This window comes from Pristis pectinata, chromosome 14, assembly GCF_009764475.1.
Source record: "Pristis pectinata isolate sPriPec2 chromosome 14, sPriPec2.1.pri, whole genome shotgun sequence".
Taxonomy (NCBI): domain Eukaryota; kingdom Metazoa; phylum Chordata; class Chondrichthyes; order Rhinopristiformes; family Pristidae; genus Pristis; species Pristis pectinata.
The window spans coordinates 3,223,528-3,245,893 of NC_067418.1; the positions used below are offsets into that span (position 1 = coordinate 3,223,528).

Below are 22,366 nucleotides of genomic sequence, written 5' to 3' on the forward strand. Positions count from 1 at the left end.
AGGTCTTCCAAATTCTTATTAAAAGCCCCACTTTAAAACAAAATGAGCCTGGCTATGATACTTTGACATAACAGTTTGGAGCTGCATCAAAAGCAACAGCAAGCTAATGATTTGGAAAAAGGGAAGGGTGAAAAGCAGTATAAATAATAAAGAAGACATTAATAATACAGCAGATTGCAAAACCTTTACAAATGGTTTAGACTTCACAGGGATTTTTGGTGTAACACATAATAGCACAGGGTGGGTAATGCAAGAAACCAAACCAATAATTTGGAGTTCAGAGTGAATCATGATACACTTAAGTATCATTCTAAATACAGAAGGTGACAGACACAGTAGTTTTAATGGTCGTCCAATGGTAGAGCTAACAAATTAATCCAATGCTATAGCTACATACAGTTCCATCCACGTACTTATCCAACTGTCCTTTGAATGTTGATATTGTTGGATAGAAAATTTGAAGGATTTAAGCAACACAGTCAAATAAAACCACCAGCTAAAATCTCACTATCCAATCATATATTTTAAAATCTCATTGCCAGAGTAAAAAAATTGCAGCAAATATGCCTTTAGCAGGCAACACACTGCAATGTAGAAATGACAGTGTAAACTTAAAGAATCCAAGTTCTGCATTCAAGCCAGAAGGTAGAAGAGAGAAAAGGGAACGGCCAGGGTGACAGGCATCCTTGACGATACTACTAGCCTTCCTGAAGCAACATACCATGAAGATGGATTTAACGGCTTCTTCCCCATTGCTATCAGACTCCTGAACCAATCACCACTTTCACATCCCCTTCCTGGTAGTGCTGTCACATTCCCATACCCTTAACTCTACCTCTCTCGGTTATTCCGTTATTGTCACTTTAGTATTCTTTATGCACTACAATCTTTGCACCATTCTGCTGTTTTGCACTCGTCATTGTATTTATTATCATGTGTACTGTTTACTCCATGAGCTTCATATGAACAAGGAATTTCACTGCACCCTGGTGTATATGACAATAAACTAATCTGATCTAATCCCATTCCAGAGCTCGGCCTGCAGCCTTTTCTGACACAGCATCTCCTGTGTTCATCTAAATATTTCCAAAATGTGGTGAGGACTGCCTCCACCATCCTCAAGCAGCTGCATGTTCCAGATTTCAACCATCTTCTAGGTGAAAAAAATTCTTCAAATTCCCTCTAATCCTCTACATTAAACTTAAATTCCCTGGTTACAGTCTCCTCTGCTCAGAAGAATCTCCAGCATCTATGCCCCACAAGTTTATAAACCTCATTCAGGTTCTCCTCAACTTTCTTTGCACTGAAGAAAACAAATCCATTCTATCCAGTCTCTCCTTATAGCTGAAACACTCCATCCCAGGCAACATCCTGGAGCATAGCGGTTAGTGTAATGCTATTACAGCGCCAGCGATCGGTGTTCAATTCCCACTGCCATCTGTAAGGAGTTTGTACGTTCTCCCCATGACTGCGTGGGTTTCCTCCGGGTGCTCCGGTTTCCTCCCACATTCCAAAGACGTACGGGTTAGTAGATTAACATGAGCATAATTGGGTGGCGCTGGCTCGTTGGGCCAGAAGGGCCTGTTACCGTGCTGTATAAATAAAGTTTTTATAACCGCCCCAGTGTAATCATTTCCTCAAAGATGAAACACAGAAAGTTAGCGTAATAGTACATCCAGTAAATAGGGAAGGCAAATGGGATGTTGGAATTTATTGCACAAGGGGTGGGTGTAAGGCAGTGAGGTTTTGGCACAATTGTTGTTGGCACCTAGACTACTGTAAATAGTTTTTGCTTCCTTATTTCAAAAAGGATATACTTACATTGTGGCAGTTCAGAGAAGGTTCACTAGATTGATTTCTGGGATTGAGGAATGGCTGAGCAGATTGAGCTGATGCTCATTGGAATTAAGAATGAGTGATGACCTTGCAAGATACAGAGGGGATTTGACAACGTAGGTGCTGAGAGAACGATTCTTCTTATGGGGGAGTGTTGAATTAGAGGGAGTAGTTTCAGAATTAAGGAACACTCACATAAGAATGGGATAAGGAAGAATTCCTTCCCTCAGAGCATGGTGACTCTTTGGATCATCTACCCTAGCGAGCTGTGGAATCAGTCTTTGAGTATATTCAAGACTGAAGTCAACCAATTTTTCTGATTACAGGGTAATCAAGCATTATGAGGAATAGGCAGGAATAGTGGAGTCGAGACCAAAATTAGATCAGCCACTGATTGCCAAAACAGGGTAGAGGGGCCATATGTCCCACTCTTCCCATTTCTTGCCCATAATTGGACCTACACTCATTCACGTAGGTAAAGTGAACTCAATCACACTTCCAGGAAGGGAAACGGACAGTTAATGTTTCAAGCCGAGACCCTTCATCCACAGTTCAGATGAAGGATCTCGACCCAAAATGACAGATGTCCATGTCCCACAACAGATGCTGCCTGACCTGCTGAGTTCCTCCAGCATCCTGTTTATTGCTTCAGATTTCAGCATCTGCAGTCTCGTGCCTCACTCACAGTCCTGATTGTCTTGTAGATGGTGCAAAGGCTTTGTGGGGTCAGGATATGAATCTCATGCTGTAAAATATCCAACCTCCATCCTACACAGAATTTAAATGGTTGGTTCAGTTTAGGCTTCTAGTCAACTTCAATCTCCAAAATATTGATGGTGAGGGAAGGTTCAAAGATTGTAATGCCACTTAAAGTTAAACAGAGGTGGTTAGATTCATTCTTGTTGGAGATGGTACGTGTTATTTGCCAACTATCAGCCCATGCCTGATTATTATAGAACAGAAATGAGAAGAAATTTCTTTAGCCAGAGGGTCGTGGATTTATGGAATTCGTTGCCACATACAGATGTGGAGGCCCGGTCATTGGGGGTGTTTAAGGAGGAGATTGATAGGTATCTAATTAGTCAAGGTATCAAGGGATATGGGGAAAAGGCCAGAAATTAGAGCTAGATGGGAATAGTTTAGCTCATGATGAGGTAGTGGAGCAGACTGAATGGCCTACTTCTGCTTCTTTGTCTTGTCTTGTGATATTGGCCTGGTTTTGCTGCATGCAGGCACAGACTGCTCTATCACTTAAGCAGCAGTGAGTGGATTACAACATAGTCTAATCAACAGTGAACATTTGCACTTCTGACCTTAAGCTGAAGCAACTGAAGAACAATTTGGACTTTAGCAAGGCCTTCGACAAGGTCCAGCGTGGTAGGCTGGTCTGGAAGGTTAGGTCCCATGGAATCCAGGGAGAACTAGTTAGGTGGATTCAAAATTGGCTCAGAATTAGGAAACAGAGAGTGATAGTTGAAGGTTGTTTCTCAGAATAGGGGCTGGTGACGTGGTGTGCCGCAGGGGTCGGTGTGGGGACCCTTGTTATTCGTTACTTATATAAATGATTTGGATGCAAATGCACAAGGCTTGATCAGCAAGTTTGTGGCTGAGTCGAGATTAGGAGGTGTTATTGATAGCGTAGAAGGTTATCAGAGATTACAAGGGGTCTTGATCAGTCGAGGAAGTGGGCCAAGGACGGCAAACGGAATCCAGTACAGATCAGTGTGAGGTGATGCATTTTGGAAAGTCAAACCAGAGTAGGACTTGTACTATGAATGGTAGGGCACTAGGGAGTGTAATGGAACAGAGGGACCTGGAGTACAAGTGCATAGCTTGTTGAAAGCAACGTTACAGATAGACAGGGCAGTGAAAAAGGTGTTTAGCACACTGGCCTTCATCAGTCAGGGCAGTGAGTATAGGAGTTGGGACGTTATGTTGCAGGTATACAAGTCGTTGGTGAGGCTGCAAGGAGCACTGTGTACAGTTTTGGTCATCCTGTTATAGGAAAGACGTGGTTAAACTGGAAAAAGCGCAGAGAAGATTTATGAGAACATTGCCAGGACTCGAGTGCCTGAGTTATAGGGAGAGGTCGGGCAGGCTAGGTCTTTATTCCTTGGAATGTAGGAGAATGAGGGGCGACCTTACAGAGGTGTTTAAAATTATGAGAGGAATAGATAAGGTGGACGCCATCAAATTTCTGAATGGTCCATGAATACTATCTCGATATTCCTTTTTTTTTGAATTATTTATTTTGTAGTTTATAGTATTTTTTATGCATTTGCACTGTACTGCTGCTGCAAAACAACAAATTTCACATCATCCGCCAGTGATAATAAACCTGATTCTGATGGGCAAATAGGACGACCACCTTAAAAGGAGGGGCCAACAAAGAGAACAGGAAGCTAATGCTGCTGAAGACACAGTATTAATGGAGGGGCAAGAGAGGAGGCCATCCATCTAAGTAACAATCAGAGAGGGTTTCAAGGCTGGAGGATATTACTGAGAGAAGGTAGGCTGATGCCATGAAGATGTTTTATACGCAAGGTAATTGTATAAAACACCTTCATGGTATTAGGAGAATTGGAATTACTGCAGATCAGGAAAGACTGCTGCAAGAAATAAGCATAAAAGAAAAACTAATAAGATAGAGATGGATATCTTTATTAGTCACATGTACATCCAAACACACAGTGAAATGCATCTTTTGCGTAGAGTGTTCTGGGGGCAGCCCGCAAGTGTTGCCACGTTTCCGGCGCCAACATAGCACGCCCACAACTTCCTAACCTTTATGTCTTTTGGAATGTGGGAGGAAACCCACGCAAACATGGGGAGAACGTACAAGCTCCTTACAGACAGTGGCTGGATTTAAACCCAGGTCGCTGGCGCTGTAATAGCGTTACGCTAACGGCTAACCATGAAAGAGGTATGGAGAATTTGGGGAGAGGGGGTGGGAAAAGAGGGGAAGGGAGGAAATACAGCTGTTCTGATTACCTTAACCAGATCTACTTGCTGGGAAAGCAAGGGTGGTGAGGTAACAGTCCTGTGGTCCAATGAGGTCTCTCACTGGATGGATTAGCAAACTCAAAACACACAAACATCTGATCCAGAGGGAGTGTAGACAGGTCCATGCCAGGGTAATAACCGCTACAACAAGGCTTCCATGACAACAGCACCCAAACCCATGACCTCTACTACCAAGAAGAATGCGGGCATTAGGACCAGAGAATGCCATACCTGCAACCTCCTCCCTGCCAGTGCCACTGCCACTCTCACCACCTCTCATCCTGATGAACCATAGCACCACATAACTTAGGTCAAATTCCTGTAACTCCCTACCTATCAGCGTATGGGAGAACCATTAAAAGAACTGCAACAGGTCAAGATGCTGGGTTTTCATTGCTTCCTCAAGGGCAACAAAAACCACCACTGGTAGTGACACCAACAGCCTTCAAACGAAAACAAATAGCAGAAAGAATACAGTGGGAGAAAGCAAAGGTGTTGCTAGAGACAAAAACTGGAGGGGAACAAATATCCTGGCAGGGAGGTTTGCTAATGCTACTGGGGAAGGCTTAAACTAGCTTCGCAGGGGGATGGGAACCGGAACAACAGGTCAGTAAGTGAGGGAATGGGCAGGAGGGCTGATGTCAGGGAATGTAGTATTAGGCAGATTCCTGATAACAGATGTGATGGGATGAATGGTTTGAAGTGTTTGTACTTTAATGTTAGGAATATTATGGGCAAGAGTGATGAACTTAAGAGCATGGATCAGTACATGGAACTATGATGTTGTGGCCATTACAAAGACTTGGTCGAGGGAGGGTCAGGAATGGGTGATCGATGTACCAGGGTTTTGAAGCTTTAGGAAGAATAGAGAGGGAGGTAAAAGAGGGGGAGGAGTTGCAATACTAATTAGTTAATATATCAGCTGCACTCCAGGGAGACATAATGGAGGGCTCGGATACAGAGTCTATATGGGTAGAACTCAGGAATAGGAAGGGTGCAATCACTCTCTTGGGGGTGTACTATAGACCTCCCAACAGCCATCAGGACATTGAGGAATGGATATGCAAAAAGATTAGAGAAATGTGTAATAATTACAGGGTTGTGGTGATGGGAGACTTCAACTTCCCAAATATAAATTGGGACTTTTTTAGTGCAAGGGGATTAAATGGGGCAGAATTTGTTAGGTGTATCCAGGAGGGGTTCTTAAATCAGTATGTTAAGATAAAAAAAATATGTTGACAATCCAGCAAGGGGAGAGGCTATTCTGGACCTGGTGTTGGGTAATGAGCCTAGCCAGGTGACTCACCTATCAGTGGGTGAGCAATTGGGGAACAGTGACCACAGCTCATTAACTTTCAGGAGAGCTATAGATAAGGACAGGTATGGGGCTAGCGGGAGGGTTTTAAATTGGAGCAGGGCTAATTATGAAGGCATAAGGCAGGAACTAGGTAGAGTAAACTGGGAAAACCTTTTTGCTGGCAACTCCATGTCGAACATGTGGAAAGTGGTCAAGGATCAAATACATAGGGGACAGTATAGGTACGTCCCAATTAGAAGGAAGGACATGAATGGGAAAATAAGGGAACCTTGGATGTCCAGAGAAATAATGAACTTAGTCAGAAAAAGGATAAGTACATAGAGCTTCGTAAGTTAGGATCAGACAGAGCACGTGAGGACTATAAAGAAGCTAGAAATGAACTCAAGAAGGGAATTAGGAAAGGCAGGACAGGCCATGAAAGGTCCTTAGCAAGTAGGATTAAGGAGAATCTAAAGGCAATCTATACCTACGTAAGGAATAACAGGATAACGAGGGAAAGGGTAGGACCACTTAAGGATAAAGAAGGGAATCTATATTTGGATGCAGAGGATGTGGGCGAGGTTCTGAATGAGTATTTCTCTTCAGTATTTACCCAGGAAAGGCAAATGCAGGACACAGAAATTGGAACTGAGGGTGTAAACATGTTAGGACATTTAGAGGTCAATGAGGAAGTAGTGTCAGATCTCCTAAACAGTATTAAGGTGGATAAGTCCCCGGGGCCCGATGGGATATACCCCAGGTTACTAAGAGAGGAAGTTGCTGGGGCCTTGACCAGTATCTTTGTGTCCTCTTTGACCATGGGTGAGGTCCCAAAAGACTGGTGAATGGCTAATGTTGTTCCTCTATTTAAGAAAGGAACAAGGGAAATTCCAGGGAACTATAGAACAGTGAGACTCACATCAGTTGCAGGGTATTTGCTGGAGAAAATTCTTCGAGATAGGATATACGAGCATCTGGAATCCAATGGCTTGATTAGGGAAAGCCAACGTGGCTTTGTGTGGGGCAAGTCGTGTCTTACTAACCTGGTTGAGTTTTTTGACAGGGTGATGAGAGAGATTGATGAAGGTAGAGCTGTGGATGTCATCTAAGTGGACTTCAGTAAGGCATTTGACAAGGTCCACATAATCAGTTGATCAAGAAAGTTCAGATGCATGGGGTCAGTGGAGAATTGGCTGTGTGGATCCAGAACTGGCTTGCCTGTAGAAGATAAAGGGTGGTTGTTGAAGGGACTTATTCGGGCTGGAGGCCTCTGAGTTGTGGTGTTCCGCAGGGATCTGCTGTTTGTGATGTACATAAATGACCTGGATGAGTATGTTGATGGGTGGGTTAGTAAGTTTGCAGACGATACCAAGATTGGTGGAGTTGTGAATAGTGTAGAAGACTGGCGACGGATACGGCGTGATATAGATCAGCTGCAGATGTGGGCAGAGAAATGGCAGATGGAGTTTAACCCGGATAAATGTGAGGTGTTGCTCCTTGGTAGGACTAATGTCAAGAGGCAGTACACTCTTCAGGGCAAGACCCTTAATAGTGTTGAAGAGCAGAGAGACCTTGGGGTGCAAGTCCGTGACTCATTGAAAGTGGCTACACAGGTAAAGTGGCATGCAAAAGTTTGGACACACCTGGTCAAAATTTCTGTTACTGTGAATAGTTAAGTGAGTAGAAGATGAACTGATCTCCAAAAGTCAAAGTTAAAGATGAAATATTCTTTTCAACATCTTAAGCAAGATTAGTGTATTATTTTTGTTTTGTATAATTTTAGAGTGAAAAAAGGAAAGGAGCACCATGCAAAGGTTTGGGCACCTCAAGAGATTTGAGCTCTCAGATAACTTTTACCAAGGTTTCAGACCTTCATTAGCTTGTTAGGGCTATGGCTTGTTCACAGTCATCGTTAGGAAAGGCCAAGTGCTGCAAATTTCAAAGTTTTATAAATACCCTGACTCTTCAAACCTTGTCCCAACAATCAGTAGCCATGGGCTCCTCTAAGCAGCTGCTTAGCACTCTGAAAATTAAAATAAATGATGCCCACTAAGCAGGAGAAGGCTATAAGAAGATAGCAAAGCGTTTTCAGGTAGCCGTTTCCTCAGTTTGTAATGTAATTAAAAAATGGCAGTTAACAGTAATGGTGGAGGTCAAGTTGAGGTCTGGAAGACCAAGAAAACTTACCGAGAGAACTGCTTGTAGGATTGCTGGAAAGGCAAATCAAAACCCCCATTTGACTGCAAAAGACCTTCAGGAAGATTTAGCAGGCTCTGGAGGGGTGGTGCACTGTTCTACTGTTCAGCGACATCTGCACAAATATGACCTTCATGGAAGAGTCATAAGAAAACCTTTCCTGCGTCCTCACCACAAAATTCAGTGTCAGAAGTTTGCAAAAGAACATCTAAACAAGCCTGATGCATTTTGGAAACAAGTCCTGTGGACTGATGAAGTTAAAATAGAACTTTTTGGCCACAATGAGCATAGGTATGTTTGGAGAAAAAAGGGTGCAGAATTTCATGAAAAGAACACCTCTCCAACTATTAAGAACAGGGGTGGATCAATCATGCTTTGGGCTTGTGTTGCAGCCAGTGGCACGGGGAACATTTCACTGGTAGAGGGAAGAATGAATTCAATTAAATACCAGCAAATTCTGGAAGCAAACATCTGTTTACCGTCTGAAAAGAGGATGGCTTCTACAACAGGATAACGATCCTAAACACACCTCAAAATCCACTATGGACTACCTCAAGAGGCACAAGCTGAAGGTTTTGCCATGGCCCTCATAGTCCCCCAAACTAAACATCATCAAAAATCTGTGGAAGACCTCAAAAGAGCAGTGCATGCAAGACAGCCCAAGAATCTCTCAGAACCAGAAGCCTTTTGCAAGGAAGAATGGGCGAAAATCCCCCAAACAAGAAATGAAGGACTCTTAGCTGGCTACAGAAAGTGTTTACAAACTGTGATACTTGCCAAAGGGGGTGTTACTAAGTACTGACCGTGCAGGGTGCCCAAATTTTTGTTTCAGGCCCTTTTCCTTTTTTGTTATTTTGAAACTGTAGAAGATGTAAATAAAAAAGTAATCTTGCTTGAAATATTAAAGAAATGTGTCATCTTTAACTTTATGCTTTTTGGAAATCAGGTCATCTTTTACTCGCTTAGCTATTCACAGTAACAGAAATTTTGACCAGGGGTGCCCAAACTTTTGCATGCCACTGTAGATAGGGTGGTTAAGAAGGCTTATGGAACGCTTGCTTTCATTAATCGACGTATTGAATATAGGAGTCAAGAAGTTATCATGCATCTCTTTAGAAGTCTGGTTAGGATGCATTTAGAGTATTGCGTGCAATTCTGGTCTCCTCACGATAGGAAGGATATCAAGGCTTTAGAGAGGGTGCAGAGGAGGTTTACTCAGATGCTGCCTGGATTAGAGGGCATGTGCTATCAGGAGAGGCTGGACAAACTTGGCCTCTTTTCTCTGGAGCGGCAGAGGCTGAGGGGTGATCTGTTGGAAGTGTATAAAATTATGAGGGGCATAGATAGGGTGGACAAGCAATATCTTTTTCCCATTATTGAGCAATCCAATAATGCATTTAAGGTAAGGGGGATAGGTTCAAAACAGATGTGAGGGGTAAGTTTTTTTTTACTGAGAGAGTGATGGATGCCTGGAATGCGTTGCCTGATAGGGTGGTGGAGACACATTCATTGGGGACTTAAGAGGGCCTTGGATGAGCACATGAATGAGAGGAAAATGGAGGGACATGGGCATTCTGTAGGTAGGAGGGATTAGCTAAATCAGCACAACATCGTGGCCCGAAGGGTCTGTTCCATGCCGTGTTCTAAAGGCATTGAAAGTCATGAGCAGGGGGTGCCTGAGTAAAATAACAGCAAAACTTTTGTGGGGAACAGAGTGTTAATGGTTGGGCAGATGGAAGATGCAAAGTGGTGAGGGGCTAACTGCAGTGATTTATGGAGAGCTACAAGATACTCAAATTAACTAATGACAAGAGTCATGCCCAGAAGGAAGCAAACAGCAAATAAAATCCTTTCCCAGTAGTTCTTCTTAAACATATCAGGTTTGGATTTATCTTTGGGGGTCAAACGTATTATTGAAAACAATTAATGGAGGCAAAAATACAACAATCATCTGGAGATGGATTTAGTTTTGACCAGAGGATCTTTGGATCCAGAGAGTAAATGCTTGGTAAAAACTTTAATTATTACAGAAAACATGAGACAACCTATAAGAATACAACACATTAAAATTCCAGGAACTCCTGGATGACTGAGAATTATTCACAATTTGCCCAATGAAGCAGAATTTTGATTGTTAATTCTGAGAAGTTAACCAAATGTAAGAAATGTTACACAGACTTCGTGGAATGCTGCGTAAATAGAGGCCTTGAGGTCACCTTTACAATTCTCTGGATAGCTTTCACCCGGAGTAAAACATACAACCCTGCACACCATGCTTATAAAAGCACATCAAGGCCTTGGAGAAAATAAAGAAGAGGTTCATTTGGATGATATCAGAATTGAATTAAAAACAGGCAGTTCGGTATTCCCTCCTTTGAACAGAGGTTATGGGAAGATTTAATAAAGGAATTCAAAATTATGAGCAGTCTTGACAGAGTAGAAAGAAAATGTTTGCTCGGACCAGTAGGTCACTAACTGGACGATAAACATTTAAAGTAAATGGAAAAAAAATTGAGAGATTTTGCCCTAGAATGTCATTTACCACCGCTGTGCCCAACAGCTCACAGGAACCGATGGGGAGACGTGTAGGATACAAGACATTAAAGAGGGTTACTTTGCAGGTTTATGGAATAACTGCAATGCTGTGGAAGTAAACTGGACAGCGATTTTAAAGAACCAGTGCAGGTACGGTTGGTCAAATGTTAGACCGCAAGAAGGTGGCATTCCTGTCTCCTCTGGCCAACAGCTGAGGACCCAGATGCAAAATGCATCTGGCCCCTCTACTCAGTCTTTGCTCTAGTGCTGGGCCTCCAGCTGGTCTCAGGAGTTCCACATTTCATTGTCCAGGCATAGAACTTGGAAGTAAGCTGAACCGCGAGTGGCCAACATGATCCAGAACATTAGGGTGAATCAATTCAAAGCTGTGGTTGTTTGCACCTAGGTCACACTGACAGGTTAACAGACTTGAGGCAAATAGTTTAGAATAAAAATTGGAACACCTTTAACACTCTTTAGGAGCAAACATTTTGATCCAGGTTCTCATAATGAAGGAGTAGAAGCACATTATTGCTAAAACTTCACTGAACACTTAGCCAACCTGTAAATCCTTTGTGAATTTATTAAGACATACACAAAAAGTTCCACTGCAAATAGCACAGCTGTGTAAATAGCAAATCGTACAGGATTGGCACAATGGGCCATACAGTCCTTTGGGTTTCTGGAGTGAATGTTTATTGATAAAGGTTTTTTTTGAAAGAAAAGTACAAAAAGGGTTATAAATTCTCATTTGCATGCACACAGCAGCATATCATCCTCCCAGACCAATGCATCAAGACTAAAATGAACGTGCAAACTCTAAAGGAATGTGCCAAACTCCACAATCATAGCATTTGTAACCATTCACTAACCTGGAGTGCTTATAGAGTCTGCGAGGTCTGTTGTGAGATCGACGATCCCAATTTTCTGGATCACTAGAATTGCTATCATAAGGGTATGGCCGTGCAGCCATCCCACACTAACGATCTCCGCTCAACCAAATCCTTCAGTTCACACATAAGACACTCATGACCTGCAAGAAAGGGTTTACTCTATTACTGCAAATATTTCCAGTCTTGAGCAATTTCACCATTCAAACAAGATGAACAATGTTACAAAGTCTTCAATGATCATCACGAGTTCCAAAACAGAGACAAAGGTCAATTCCGAAAACTTTTGTTTCTCCTTATTCAACTCAGTTCCACTGTGCACAGATAAAGACAACTTCACTTCTCCAGCACAAAAAAAACACCAATTTTCCTTCTCCAGCAGTTTCAATTTTTTTTAATGCTAGAGACAGCAGCTTCCAATTTAGCCTTTACTCTCCTAGTTCTCTGGCTGTAATGTCTGCCCACTCCTTTCCTCGTGATGGTTAAAAAACCTTACATTTCTTCCATCCATAAAGAACAAGAAAAATGAAAGAAAATAGGAATGGAGAAATAGGAGAGAAGAATTATACAGAGGCAATAACTGCAGCAGGATTTGTTAATTTTCAACGATCACATCCATGGGAATATGCCACCATCTAGTAATTGCACCTCAATGCTATATGACCTTGCAAAGACTAAAATGTACTCAATCGCTGCAAATCTATTTAAGCCATTTTGTCCCATAAAAAGATAGTAATATCTCTACACATACTCTCAACTAAATATCACACCTGAATGCTTTGTCATAAACATTCTTTCCTCTGAAAAAAAAATCATAAAAGGGTATCGTAGGGAGCTCTGAAATTCTAGGAGATCCAAATACCTGGCATCCTTTTGCAACTGCATCATGCACCCAATAAATACCCAACCTTACTGATACCAGGTTTAAATTCCACAGCTGATGGTGTTGTGCTGAATTCTCACATGTATTAGAGACACACCACTGGCAACTGGTGAAAGGTGCACTTAACTTTATTCAAACTCTTAATTATGAAGACAAAGTGCAAGTATTCTAACTTGCACAGTACACTACCTGTCAAGACATGAGGTTATGGCTCTTGGACTTATTGGGTACCCAGTTTTCTCCGAATCCCAGATTCAGGATTCCACCCAAGTACTGGTCCAAGGTTCTCATGTTGCTCCAGGGTTCACTAAGGAGATAAATCCTGTTTCCAGGACCCATCTCCCTCCTACTATTTTCCAATGAGATAGTTTCATATTGATAGTCCAGTCCAGGTGTGACCCATTTTGTCCATCTCTATCCCATTGCAGTTGAACTACAATATTACTTCAATTTCACACTTGAATTGTGTAGCAAGCTAGTCATTAATACTGAGACAATCAGATACAGAGTGTAACATTTTTGCTCCCAACAGTTCATCCAAAGACCTCATTCTTCACCTGGATCTCGTGACCAGGTCTAAACACTTCATCTTAATTTAAGCTTCCAGTTACCTCTTATTACCATAATAACAGCCTTCTGCTTGCCATCAAATTCTTACATGCATTGGATATGTTTAAGAGTAGACCCACTGCTTCTTATCCCTCTATAACCAGATGGGCAGTCTTGTTCCCAATTTACTTAGCTTTTGCGACCTGAGTCTGGTGGAAGCTAACTTCCTGATTCATCACAGCTGCTTAATATTGAGAATTTTACACTGGGGCATTGCCCCTTATCTCATGCCAAGACCAGCTCATCCTGGAGATTTATTCCTTCAATTAAATTGTTATCATTCTCCCTGTTTGTATTTTCTAAACATTGAAAGAACTCCACAGACCATTAACTATCCTTTATGAGGCAACCTTCAAGCTGCTGTGAAGGCTTAAAACACCATCCTTTCTTCTGTTCTGCAAATGAGTGAGGTTCAGAGGGACCTAGGTGTTTTCAAGCACAAATCACAGAAAATTACCAGGCAGGTCCATCAAGCAGTTAATAATGCAAACTATATGCTGGCCTTTATTGCAAAGAGGCTGGAGAGGTTTTATTACAGATGTACAAGATGCTGGCAAGTCCACACCTGGAATATTGCACAGAGTTTTGGTCCACTTACTGTAAAAAGCAAAAAGGGTTGAGAGCTTCAAGTTCCTGGGAGTGAACATCACCAACAGCCTGTCCTGGTCAAATCACGTGGATGCCACGGCCAAGAAAGCTCACCAGCATCTCTACTTCCTCAGGAGGCTAAAGAAATTTGGTTTGTCCCCTTTGACTCTCACCAACTTTTACCGATGCACCATAGAAAGCATCCTATCTGGATGTACCACGGCTTGGTACGGCAACTGCTCTGCCCAGGACTGCAAGAAGCTGCAGAGAGTTGTGGACACAGCCCAGCGCATCACGGATACCAGCCTCCCCTCCTTGGACTCTATACCTCTCGTTGTCTTGGTGAAGCAGCCAGCATAATCAAAGACCCCACCCATCCGAGACATTCTCTCTTCTCTCCTCTTCCATCGGGTAGAAGATACAGGTGCCTGAGGGCACGTACCACCAGACAAGGACAGCTTCTACCCCAGTGATAAGACTATTGAACGGTTCCCTTATACGATGAGATGGACTATGACCTCACAACCTACCTTGTGGTGACCTTGCACCTTATTGCACTGCACTTTCTCTGTAGCTGTGACACTTTACTTTGTACTGTTACTGTTTTTACCTGTACTACATCAATGCACTCTGTACTAGCTCAATGTAACTGCAATGTGTAATGAATTGACCTGTATGATCGGTTTGTAAGACAAGCTTTTCACTGTACCTTGGTACAAGCGACAATAATAAACCAATACCAATAGTAGCACTTGAGGCAGTCTGCAGAAGATTCACCAGGTTAATTCCCAGGATGAAAGGGTTGTCTTATCAAGAGAGAATAAACTATTTGTCTACATTTCTTAGAAGTTAGAAGAATAAGGGGTGACCTTATTCAAATATACAAGGTCCTAAGTGGGCTTCACAGGGTGGATGTTGAGATGTTTTCACAAGTGGGAGCCTCATGAACAAGAGGATATAGTTACAAAATAAGGAGCCGGTCACTTAAGACTGAGGTGCAGAGATTTTTTTTCTCTCAGAGAGTAGTGAATCTCTAAGATTCTCTGTCCTCAGGATCACTATTAATATTTAAGGTGGGGACAGATAAATATTTGAAAGATCAAGAATTGAGGATAATGGGGAACTGTTAAAGTTGAGGAATTGAGACCAGCGTAGATCAGCCACAATAATACTGAATGGCAGGGCAGGTTTGAGGGGCGAGTGGTCTATTTTTCTGCACCCCCTTTCTTGTGATATGGAATGGTTTGTTTTAAAATCCTCTGATTACCACAATGGGATTTACACATGACTACAGGTCAATAAGACTAGGGCTCCAGATTACCAAGTTCTGTAATATTATCACTAAATAACTGTGCAAAAATCAAGAACCTGAAAATTACACTTGCCTATGATATCTCCCTTCCCAAAAGTGGGGACTAACCTGTGAATAATTATTAAATACATGAAGTAAATGACATGAGTTTTTTGGGGGATAAGGGATTACAAGACATTGTACTTGCTGTCAGTACATTGATGAGAGTTGGATAATAGTAAAGACAGCAGCATTTCCCTCAAGGATTTGATGTGTGCATTAAAATAAATGGGTTACTATTTGCAAATGCGAAAAAGGAAACTGTGCAAGTAGATTGAGAACAAACCACTAAAAATGTCCAACTGATGTAATTTCATAAGAATTAGGTTAATCAGGCAATCAAAATAATTCTCAAGGGCATGCAGCAATCAGCTCTGAGCAAGTTAGCTTACCAAGGTCACATTAACAGCATGATCCAAATTGTACATCTCCCTTCACGTAATAGTCACCAAGAGAAAGCATGATCCTGGGATTTGAAGGAATGGTGTGTTGTCACAGAAAATTATTCAGGGACAGAAGTGATGTTCAGACTACAGCACCCATGATTTCCCCCAACAGAACTGAAGAGCAGAAATAGAAACTGAGAGGCAAACTAGAGCAGATTTATTCCCCCTCCAAAGAATTTCTGAAATAAAACCAATTTAACCTTGGTAAATTACATCCATTTTTTAAATAAATGATAATTCTGATCCCAATAGAGAACTGAAATTTCAAGTTACCTTAAGTAAATAGGCTGTGGCATGACAATGTCCATTCGTATATTAGAACATAGAAAACCTACAGCACAATACAGGCCCTTCGGCCCACAAAGTTGTGCCAAACATGTTCCTACCTTAGAAATTACTAGGCTTACCCATAGCCCTCTATTTTTCTAAGCTCTATGTACCTATCCAAAAGTCTCTTAAAATATTATAGGATATCCATTTAATATCCAGCGAGGATTGAGTACAACAATGTGTATTGATCATGCCCTCAAACAAAATATCAGATAGATTGCATACAGTCCATTACAACAAACTTTCTGGATCTGCTGAGACAAAGTCTCTTTCCCAAGTCATTCTTTTAAATTAAAAAAAATGATTGAAATATCAATAACTCCTTGTTTTTATCCCCTTTTTAAAACAAAATCGTAAAATGTCACAAGGTCCTGATCATAAACAGACATTGGGACAATTATCCAAAAGGTTAACTGAAGAGTTAGGTCTAACAATTACTTACAAAGAACAGACAGAGGCATGGAGAATAATTCCCAAGATTAGGACCTTGACTCCTGAAAGAACGACTATCAATAAAGGGGGAAAGTCAGGAATGCAGAGGAGGCCAGAATGGATGGAACCAGAAGAAAAATACTTCTGGAAAAATGTAATAAAACTAAGTTATGAAAAGGTAATCAACCTGAAAAAGTTAAATGCTTTTCTCTCTAGTTGCCACTTAACTTGCTGCAGATTTTCGGCATCTTTTTGTAAACTGAGGGATCAGGTTACAGAAATCATGCTGCAGTTTACCCGTCAAGTGTATAAGCTTTCTGTATGGCTCTGGTGATGGGTCAGCAAACCCAAGAAAGCAACCTTGAAGAATTTGATTGGTCTAGTGGTCATGACACACTGTTTTTTAAAAAATGCAAAACGAGATCACTAGACCCCCATGGTTTCAGCAAATCCAGCCAGTATCACTTTGCTGCTGTTGATGAAGGGAGACAATTAGACCAGCTCAACAGTGGAACACCAAAAATAGTCCTAAACCCTTGGAAAGTACGAATTTTTCTTTAAAATTAAAAAAACAACACTCCACAACAATATCATTTTCCACCATTAGGGCTGACACAATGACTCACATTATGGAACCAACCCGAAAACCAATTGAGAAATAGATCCACATTTCAGAGGAAATGCACCAGCATTCTAAAAACCTCTCAGAAATCCAAATCATTACCATTTCTTACTCACATTAGCAAATTATGAATCTGTACATCTTCAGTCATATCTATTTGTAGTTACATTAAAAACAAACAGGCCAGGTTTTAGCCCTTATTTCATCTTATGCTTTCTGTGAAGAGTAATTTACACCTGTGCTTTGGACAAGACAGCTTAGAATACAAAGTCTGATTATTCCCTCAATAAATAGCAGCAATGTATTGAACTGTTCTTTCACATAGCACTGAAATAGACAGGAAAGCTGGCTGATAACTTTTAATGTCTTCCGGGAAGATTGAGGGAGTGTGAATACTATGCTGATTAACACATTCCCGTTAATGACAACCATGCCTGCAAGTAGCTAAAAGGTATTTTGGAACATCCTGATATTGAAAACAGCAAACTTAAGATAAATCCAAGTCTTTTCTTCCCTATGTATTTAATAGAAAATAATTCTTTACTGGATAGTCTTCCTAGTCCAGTGTTATAACTATTTTATTAGAGTTACCTTGTGCTTATTTAGGAAAATAGCACATTTTTGTAACATGGAAGGCCCCATCAGAAAATATTTTTCCTTATTAAGCAATCACACCAGCCTTCAAATGTCACTACTGGCAGGTACTATCTGAAGTGAAACACCTCACTATGCTTACTTTAAAACCAACTCTCTTCCAGGCACATCAACTATTTAATTAAGGAAGAACTAACACCCAAAACTGACTGGGCATGTTTACCATGACTCATAAATTTAAGTTCAAAATCCCAGGGAGTGAAGTCAGCAGAGCATCACAGCCACAAGGAATGGAGAATCAGAATCTGGTTTATTAGCACTGACTTACATAGAACAGTACAGAACAGGCCCTTCAACCCACAATGTTGTGCCGACATAGCTAATCCCTCCTACCTGCAGAATGCCTCTATGTTCCTCTCATTCATGTGCCCATCCAAGCCCCACTTAAAAGCCCCCAATTGTCACGAACCAGCAACAAAAGAAACACACTGAGCATGATTTAGTGTTAAAAACTATTTTATTAATTACTACTTATGATAATACGTAAAATAAAAGTAAAAATGTTAGTATGTTAGAATTCAAAAATGTTAAACCTCGAACGTTAACCCCAAAACTAAACTCTTCGTGTGTGTGGGGGTGTGGCAAAGTCCAAAACTCCCAGTTCCGGAATGGTTCTTAAAGTTCAGTTCCGCAAGCCATAAGGTGAAACATGAGCAAGGGCTTCTTCAACAACCACCGTTGTCTGAAGATAAGACGTAGATGTAGAGAACATAGGGAGAGTAAATACGAAATCCAAATGTTCCACGATGGAACCCCAAACGACACTTCAGGGTTTACTCGGTAGTGACTTCCTCACCCCGAAAAGCATCCGAATCGTGGTCATCCACACACAAATACCTGTTTCCTTCTACAGGTCAGCAACAAAGTGAACTCCACCGGATTACTTCCAACTTCCATACATGGATTTCAGTGGCAAACACAGTTATTGTTTCTCATCCATCGATAGAGAAAACAAGCAGGCTGGTGTCTCTCTCTCTCTCCTTCTTCTTCTGACTTCTTCAACAATGTCATTACGTCCTTTATCTTCTATTGACGTAAGCACGCCCCACACACACATACACACACACTCTCTATCTTAAAGGGACTTTCACTGAGTCCGTAACACAATGAATTTGCCTCCACCACCCTATCAGGCAATGCATTCCAGGCATCCACCACTCAGTAACAAAAAACTTACCCCTCACATCTGTTTGGAACCCACCACCTCTCACCTCAAATGCACACCCTCTGGGATTGGATCGCTCGATAACGGGTAAAAGATATTGCTTGTCCACCCTATCTATGCCCCTCATAATTTTATACACCTCCAACAGATCACCCCTCAGCCTCCGCCGCTCCAGAGAAAAGAGCCCAAGTTTGTCCAGCCTCTCCTGATAGCACATGCCCTCTAATCCAGGCAGCATCTTAATAAACCTCTTCTGCACCCTTGCCATCCTTCCTATAGTGAGGTGACCAGAATTGCATGCAATACTCTAAATGTGGCCTAACCAGACTTCTATAGAGATGCATCAATACTTCTTGACTCCTGTACTCAATACCCGGACTAATAAAGGCAAGCATTCCATAAGCCTTCTTAACCACCCTGTCTACCTATGTAGCCACTTTCAATGAGTCATGGACTTGCACCCCAAGGTCTCTCTGCTCTTCAGTACTGTTAAGGGTCTTGCCCTGAAGAGTGTACTGCCTCTTGACATTAGTCCTACCAAGGTGCAACACCTCACAGTTATCCGGGTTAAACTCCATCTACCATTTCTCTGCCCACATCTGCAGCTGATCTATATCACGCTGTATCCGTCGCCAGTCTTCTACACTATTCACAACTCCACCAATCTTGGTATCGTCTGCAAACTTACTAACCCACCCATCAACATACTCATCCAGGTCATTTATGTACATCACAAACAGCAGATCCCTGCGGAACACCACAACTCAGAGGCCTCCAGCCCGAATAAGTCCCTTCAACAACCACCCTTTATCTTCTACAGGCAAGCCAGTTCTGGATCCACACAGCCAATTTTCCACTGATCCCATGCATCTGAACTTTCTTGATCAACTGATTATGTGGGACCTTGTCAAATGTCTTACTGAAGTCCATATAGATGACATCCACAGTTCTACCTTCATCAATCTCTCTCATCACCCTGTCAAAAAACTCAACCAGATTAATAAGACACAACTTGCCCCACACAAAACCATGCTGGCTTTCCCTAATCAAGCCATTGGATTCCAGATGCTCGTATATCCTAACTCAAAGAATTGTCTCCAGCAAATATCCTGCAACTGATGTGAATCTCACTGTTCTATACTTCCCCGGTATTTCCCTTGTTCCTTTCTTAAATAGAGGAACAACATTAGCCACTCGCCAGTCATCTGTGACCTCACCCGTGGTCAAAGAGGATACTAAGATACTGGTCAAGGTCCCAGGAATTTCCCCTCTCACCTCCACAGTAATCTGGGGTATATCCCATCAGGCTCCGGGGACTTATCCATCTTAATACTGTTTAGGAGACCTAACACTACCTCCTCCTTGACCTCTAAATGTCCTAACATGTTTACACCCTAAGTTCCAATTTCTGCATCCTGCATGTCCCTTTCCTGGGTAAATACTGAAGAGAAATACTCATTCAGAACCTCACCTACATCCTCTGCATCCAAACATAGATTCCCTTCTTTATCCTTAAGTGGTCCTACCCTTTCCATCGTTAGGTATAGAATGCCTCTGGATTCTCCTTAATCCTACTTGCTAAGGACCTTTCATGGCCTGTCCTGCCTTTCCTAATTCCTTTCTCGAGTTCATTTCTAGCTTCTCTATAGTCCTCACGTGCTCTGTCTGAACCTAACTTCTGAAGCTCTACATACTTGTTTCTTCTTGACTAAGTTCATTATTTGACTGGACATCCAAGGTTTCCTTATTTTACCATTCATGTCCTTCCTTCTAATCGGGACATAACTATACTGTACCCTATGTATTTGATCCTTAAACACTTTCCACATGTTCGACGTGGACTTGCGAGCAAAAAGGTGTTCCCAGTTTACTCTACCTAGTTCCTGCCTTATGCCTTCATAATTAGCCCTGCTCCAATTTAAAGCCCTCCCACTAGCCCCATACCTATCCTTATCTATAGCTATCCTGAAGGTTAATGAGCTGTGGTCACTGTTCCCCAATTGCTCACCCACTGACAGGTGAGTCACCTGGCCAGGTTCATTACCCAACACCAGGTCCAGAATAGCCTCTCCCCTTATTGGACTGTCAAAATATTGATTTAGGAACCTCTCCTGGATGCACGTAACAAATTCTGCCCCATCTGACCCCCTTGCAGTCCAAAGATCCCAATTTATATTTGGGAAGTTGAAGTCTCCCATCACCACAACCCTGGTATTTTTACACATTTCTCTAATCTGTTTGCATATCTGTTCCTCAATGTCCCAGTGAGAGGTCTATAGTACACCCACAAGAGAGTGATTGGACCCTTCCTATTCCTGAGTTCTACCCATATAGACTCTGTATCCGAGCCCTCCATTTTTTCTCCCCAGAGTGCAGCTGATATATTATCTCTAATTAGTATTGCTTATATGATGTAAAATTCGTTGTTCTGCTGCAGCATTACAGTGCAAAGACAAAAAAATTACTACAAATTACAAAACAAATAAATAGTGCAAAAAACAAAGGGAATAATGAGGTAGTGTTCATAGACTGTTCAGAAATCTATGTCCCCTGGGGAAAACTGCAGCCTCAGCTTCTCAAGTTACTCAGGATGGGCAACGAATCTGGCTTTTCCAGCATTGTTCTCATCCCAAAGACAATTCATAAACACTGTGTTCAACAGGAGAAGATGGGGTGTGACTGCATACCAGAAACACAAGTGCTCAAATTTCAGGCTACTATTCTCTCAATTACGTAGCCTTTAAAATGGCTTGAGGCTGTGCTCACAGTTCAAAGTACCACTGGAAACAAAAACTGCTTCCTATTATGTACATGCACCACGATTCAACATGAGCTATTGAAAAGAACTCTGCACTATCCACCCACACCACACTAGAAATCGTGGTGGCATCAATATAGTGTGCTGTCATGCACATAGAATGAGAAATCATTTGTCTTATTAAAACAGTCGGTGTAGCAAAGTAAGATTTTTTTTAATATTGTGCATAATTGTCCCTAATTCACATCAAAAATGAACTTTAGGCACCAAATTTCAGGTAAAATTGTCAGCCTGTGGTCCAGATGTTTAAAACATTTATATATAGAACACAGAATAGGCCAGCACAAGAACCATCACAGGAGCAAGGACCTCCCGGTGGCCACCCACTTCAATTCCACATCCCACTCCCACACTGACATGTCTATCCACCGCCTCCTCTACTGCCACGTTGAAGCCAGATGTAGGTTGGAGGAGCAACACCTCATATTTCGCCTTGGGAGTCTCCAACCTGATGGCCTCAACATCCATTTCTCTAACTTCTGATAACCCCTCCCCTCTTCTCCCCTCCCCCTCTCCTTTTTCTGTCTTCCCTCATTCCTGAGGCCCCCGTTCCCCATCCTCATGACCTGCCCATCTATTCCCCACCTCCTTCCTTTTATTCCATGGTCCACTGCCCTCTCATTCTGGATTCCTTCTTCTTCAGCCCTTTGCCTCTTCTACCTATCACATCTCAGCTTCTTGCTTCTTACTTCCCCCCCCTTACCTGGACCG

At 42.0% G+C, this 22,366-nt stretch overlaps 1 protein-coding gene across 3 annotated transcripts in view; it reads right to left on the reverse strand.

Annotated features, from left to right (window-relative positions):
• btbd10b (BTB (POZ) domain containing 10b) overlaps positions 1–22,366 on the reverse strand; it is a 98,565-nt gene that overhangs the window by 69,803 nt on the left and 6,396 nt on the right. Inside the window, exon 2 of one of the 3 annotated variants that reach the window (XM_052029002.1) lies at positions 11,740–11,900. The exons of the other annotated variants lie outside the window; for them this stretch is intronic. Within the exon in view, the coding sequence (XP_051884962.1) occupies positions 11,740–11,840 (101 nt within the window). The 5' untranslated portion in view covers positions 11,841–11,900. The remainder of the gene's footprint in view (positions 1–11,739; positions 11,901–22,366) is intronic. 3 annotated transcript variants of the gene reach the window in all.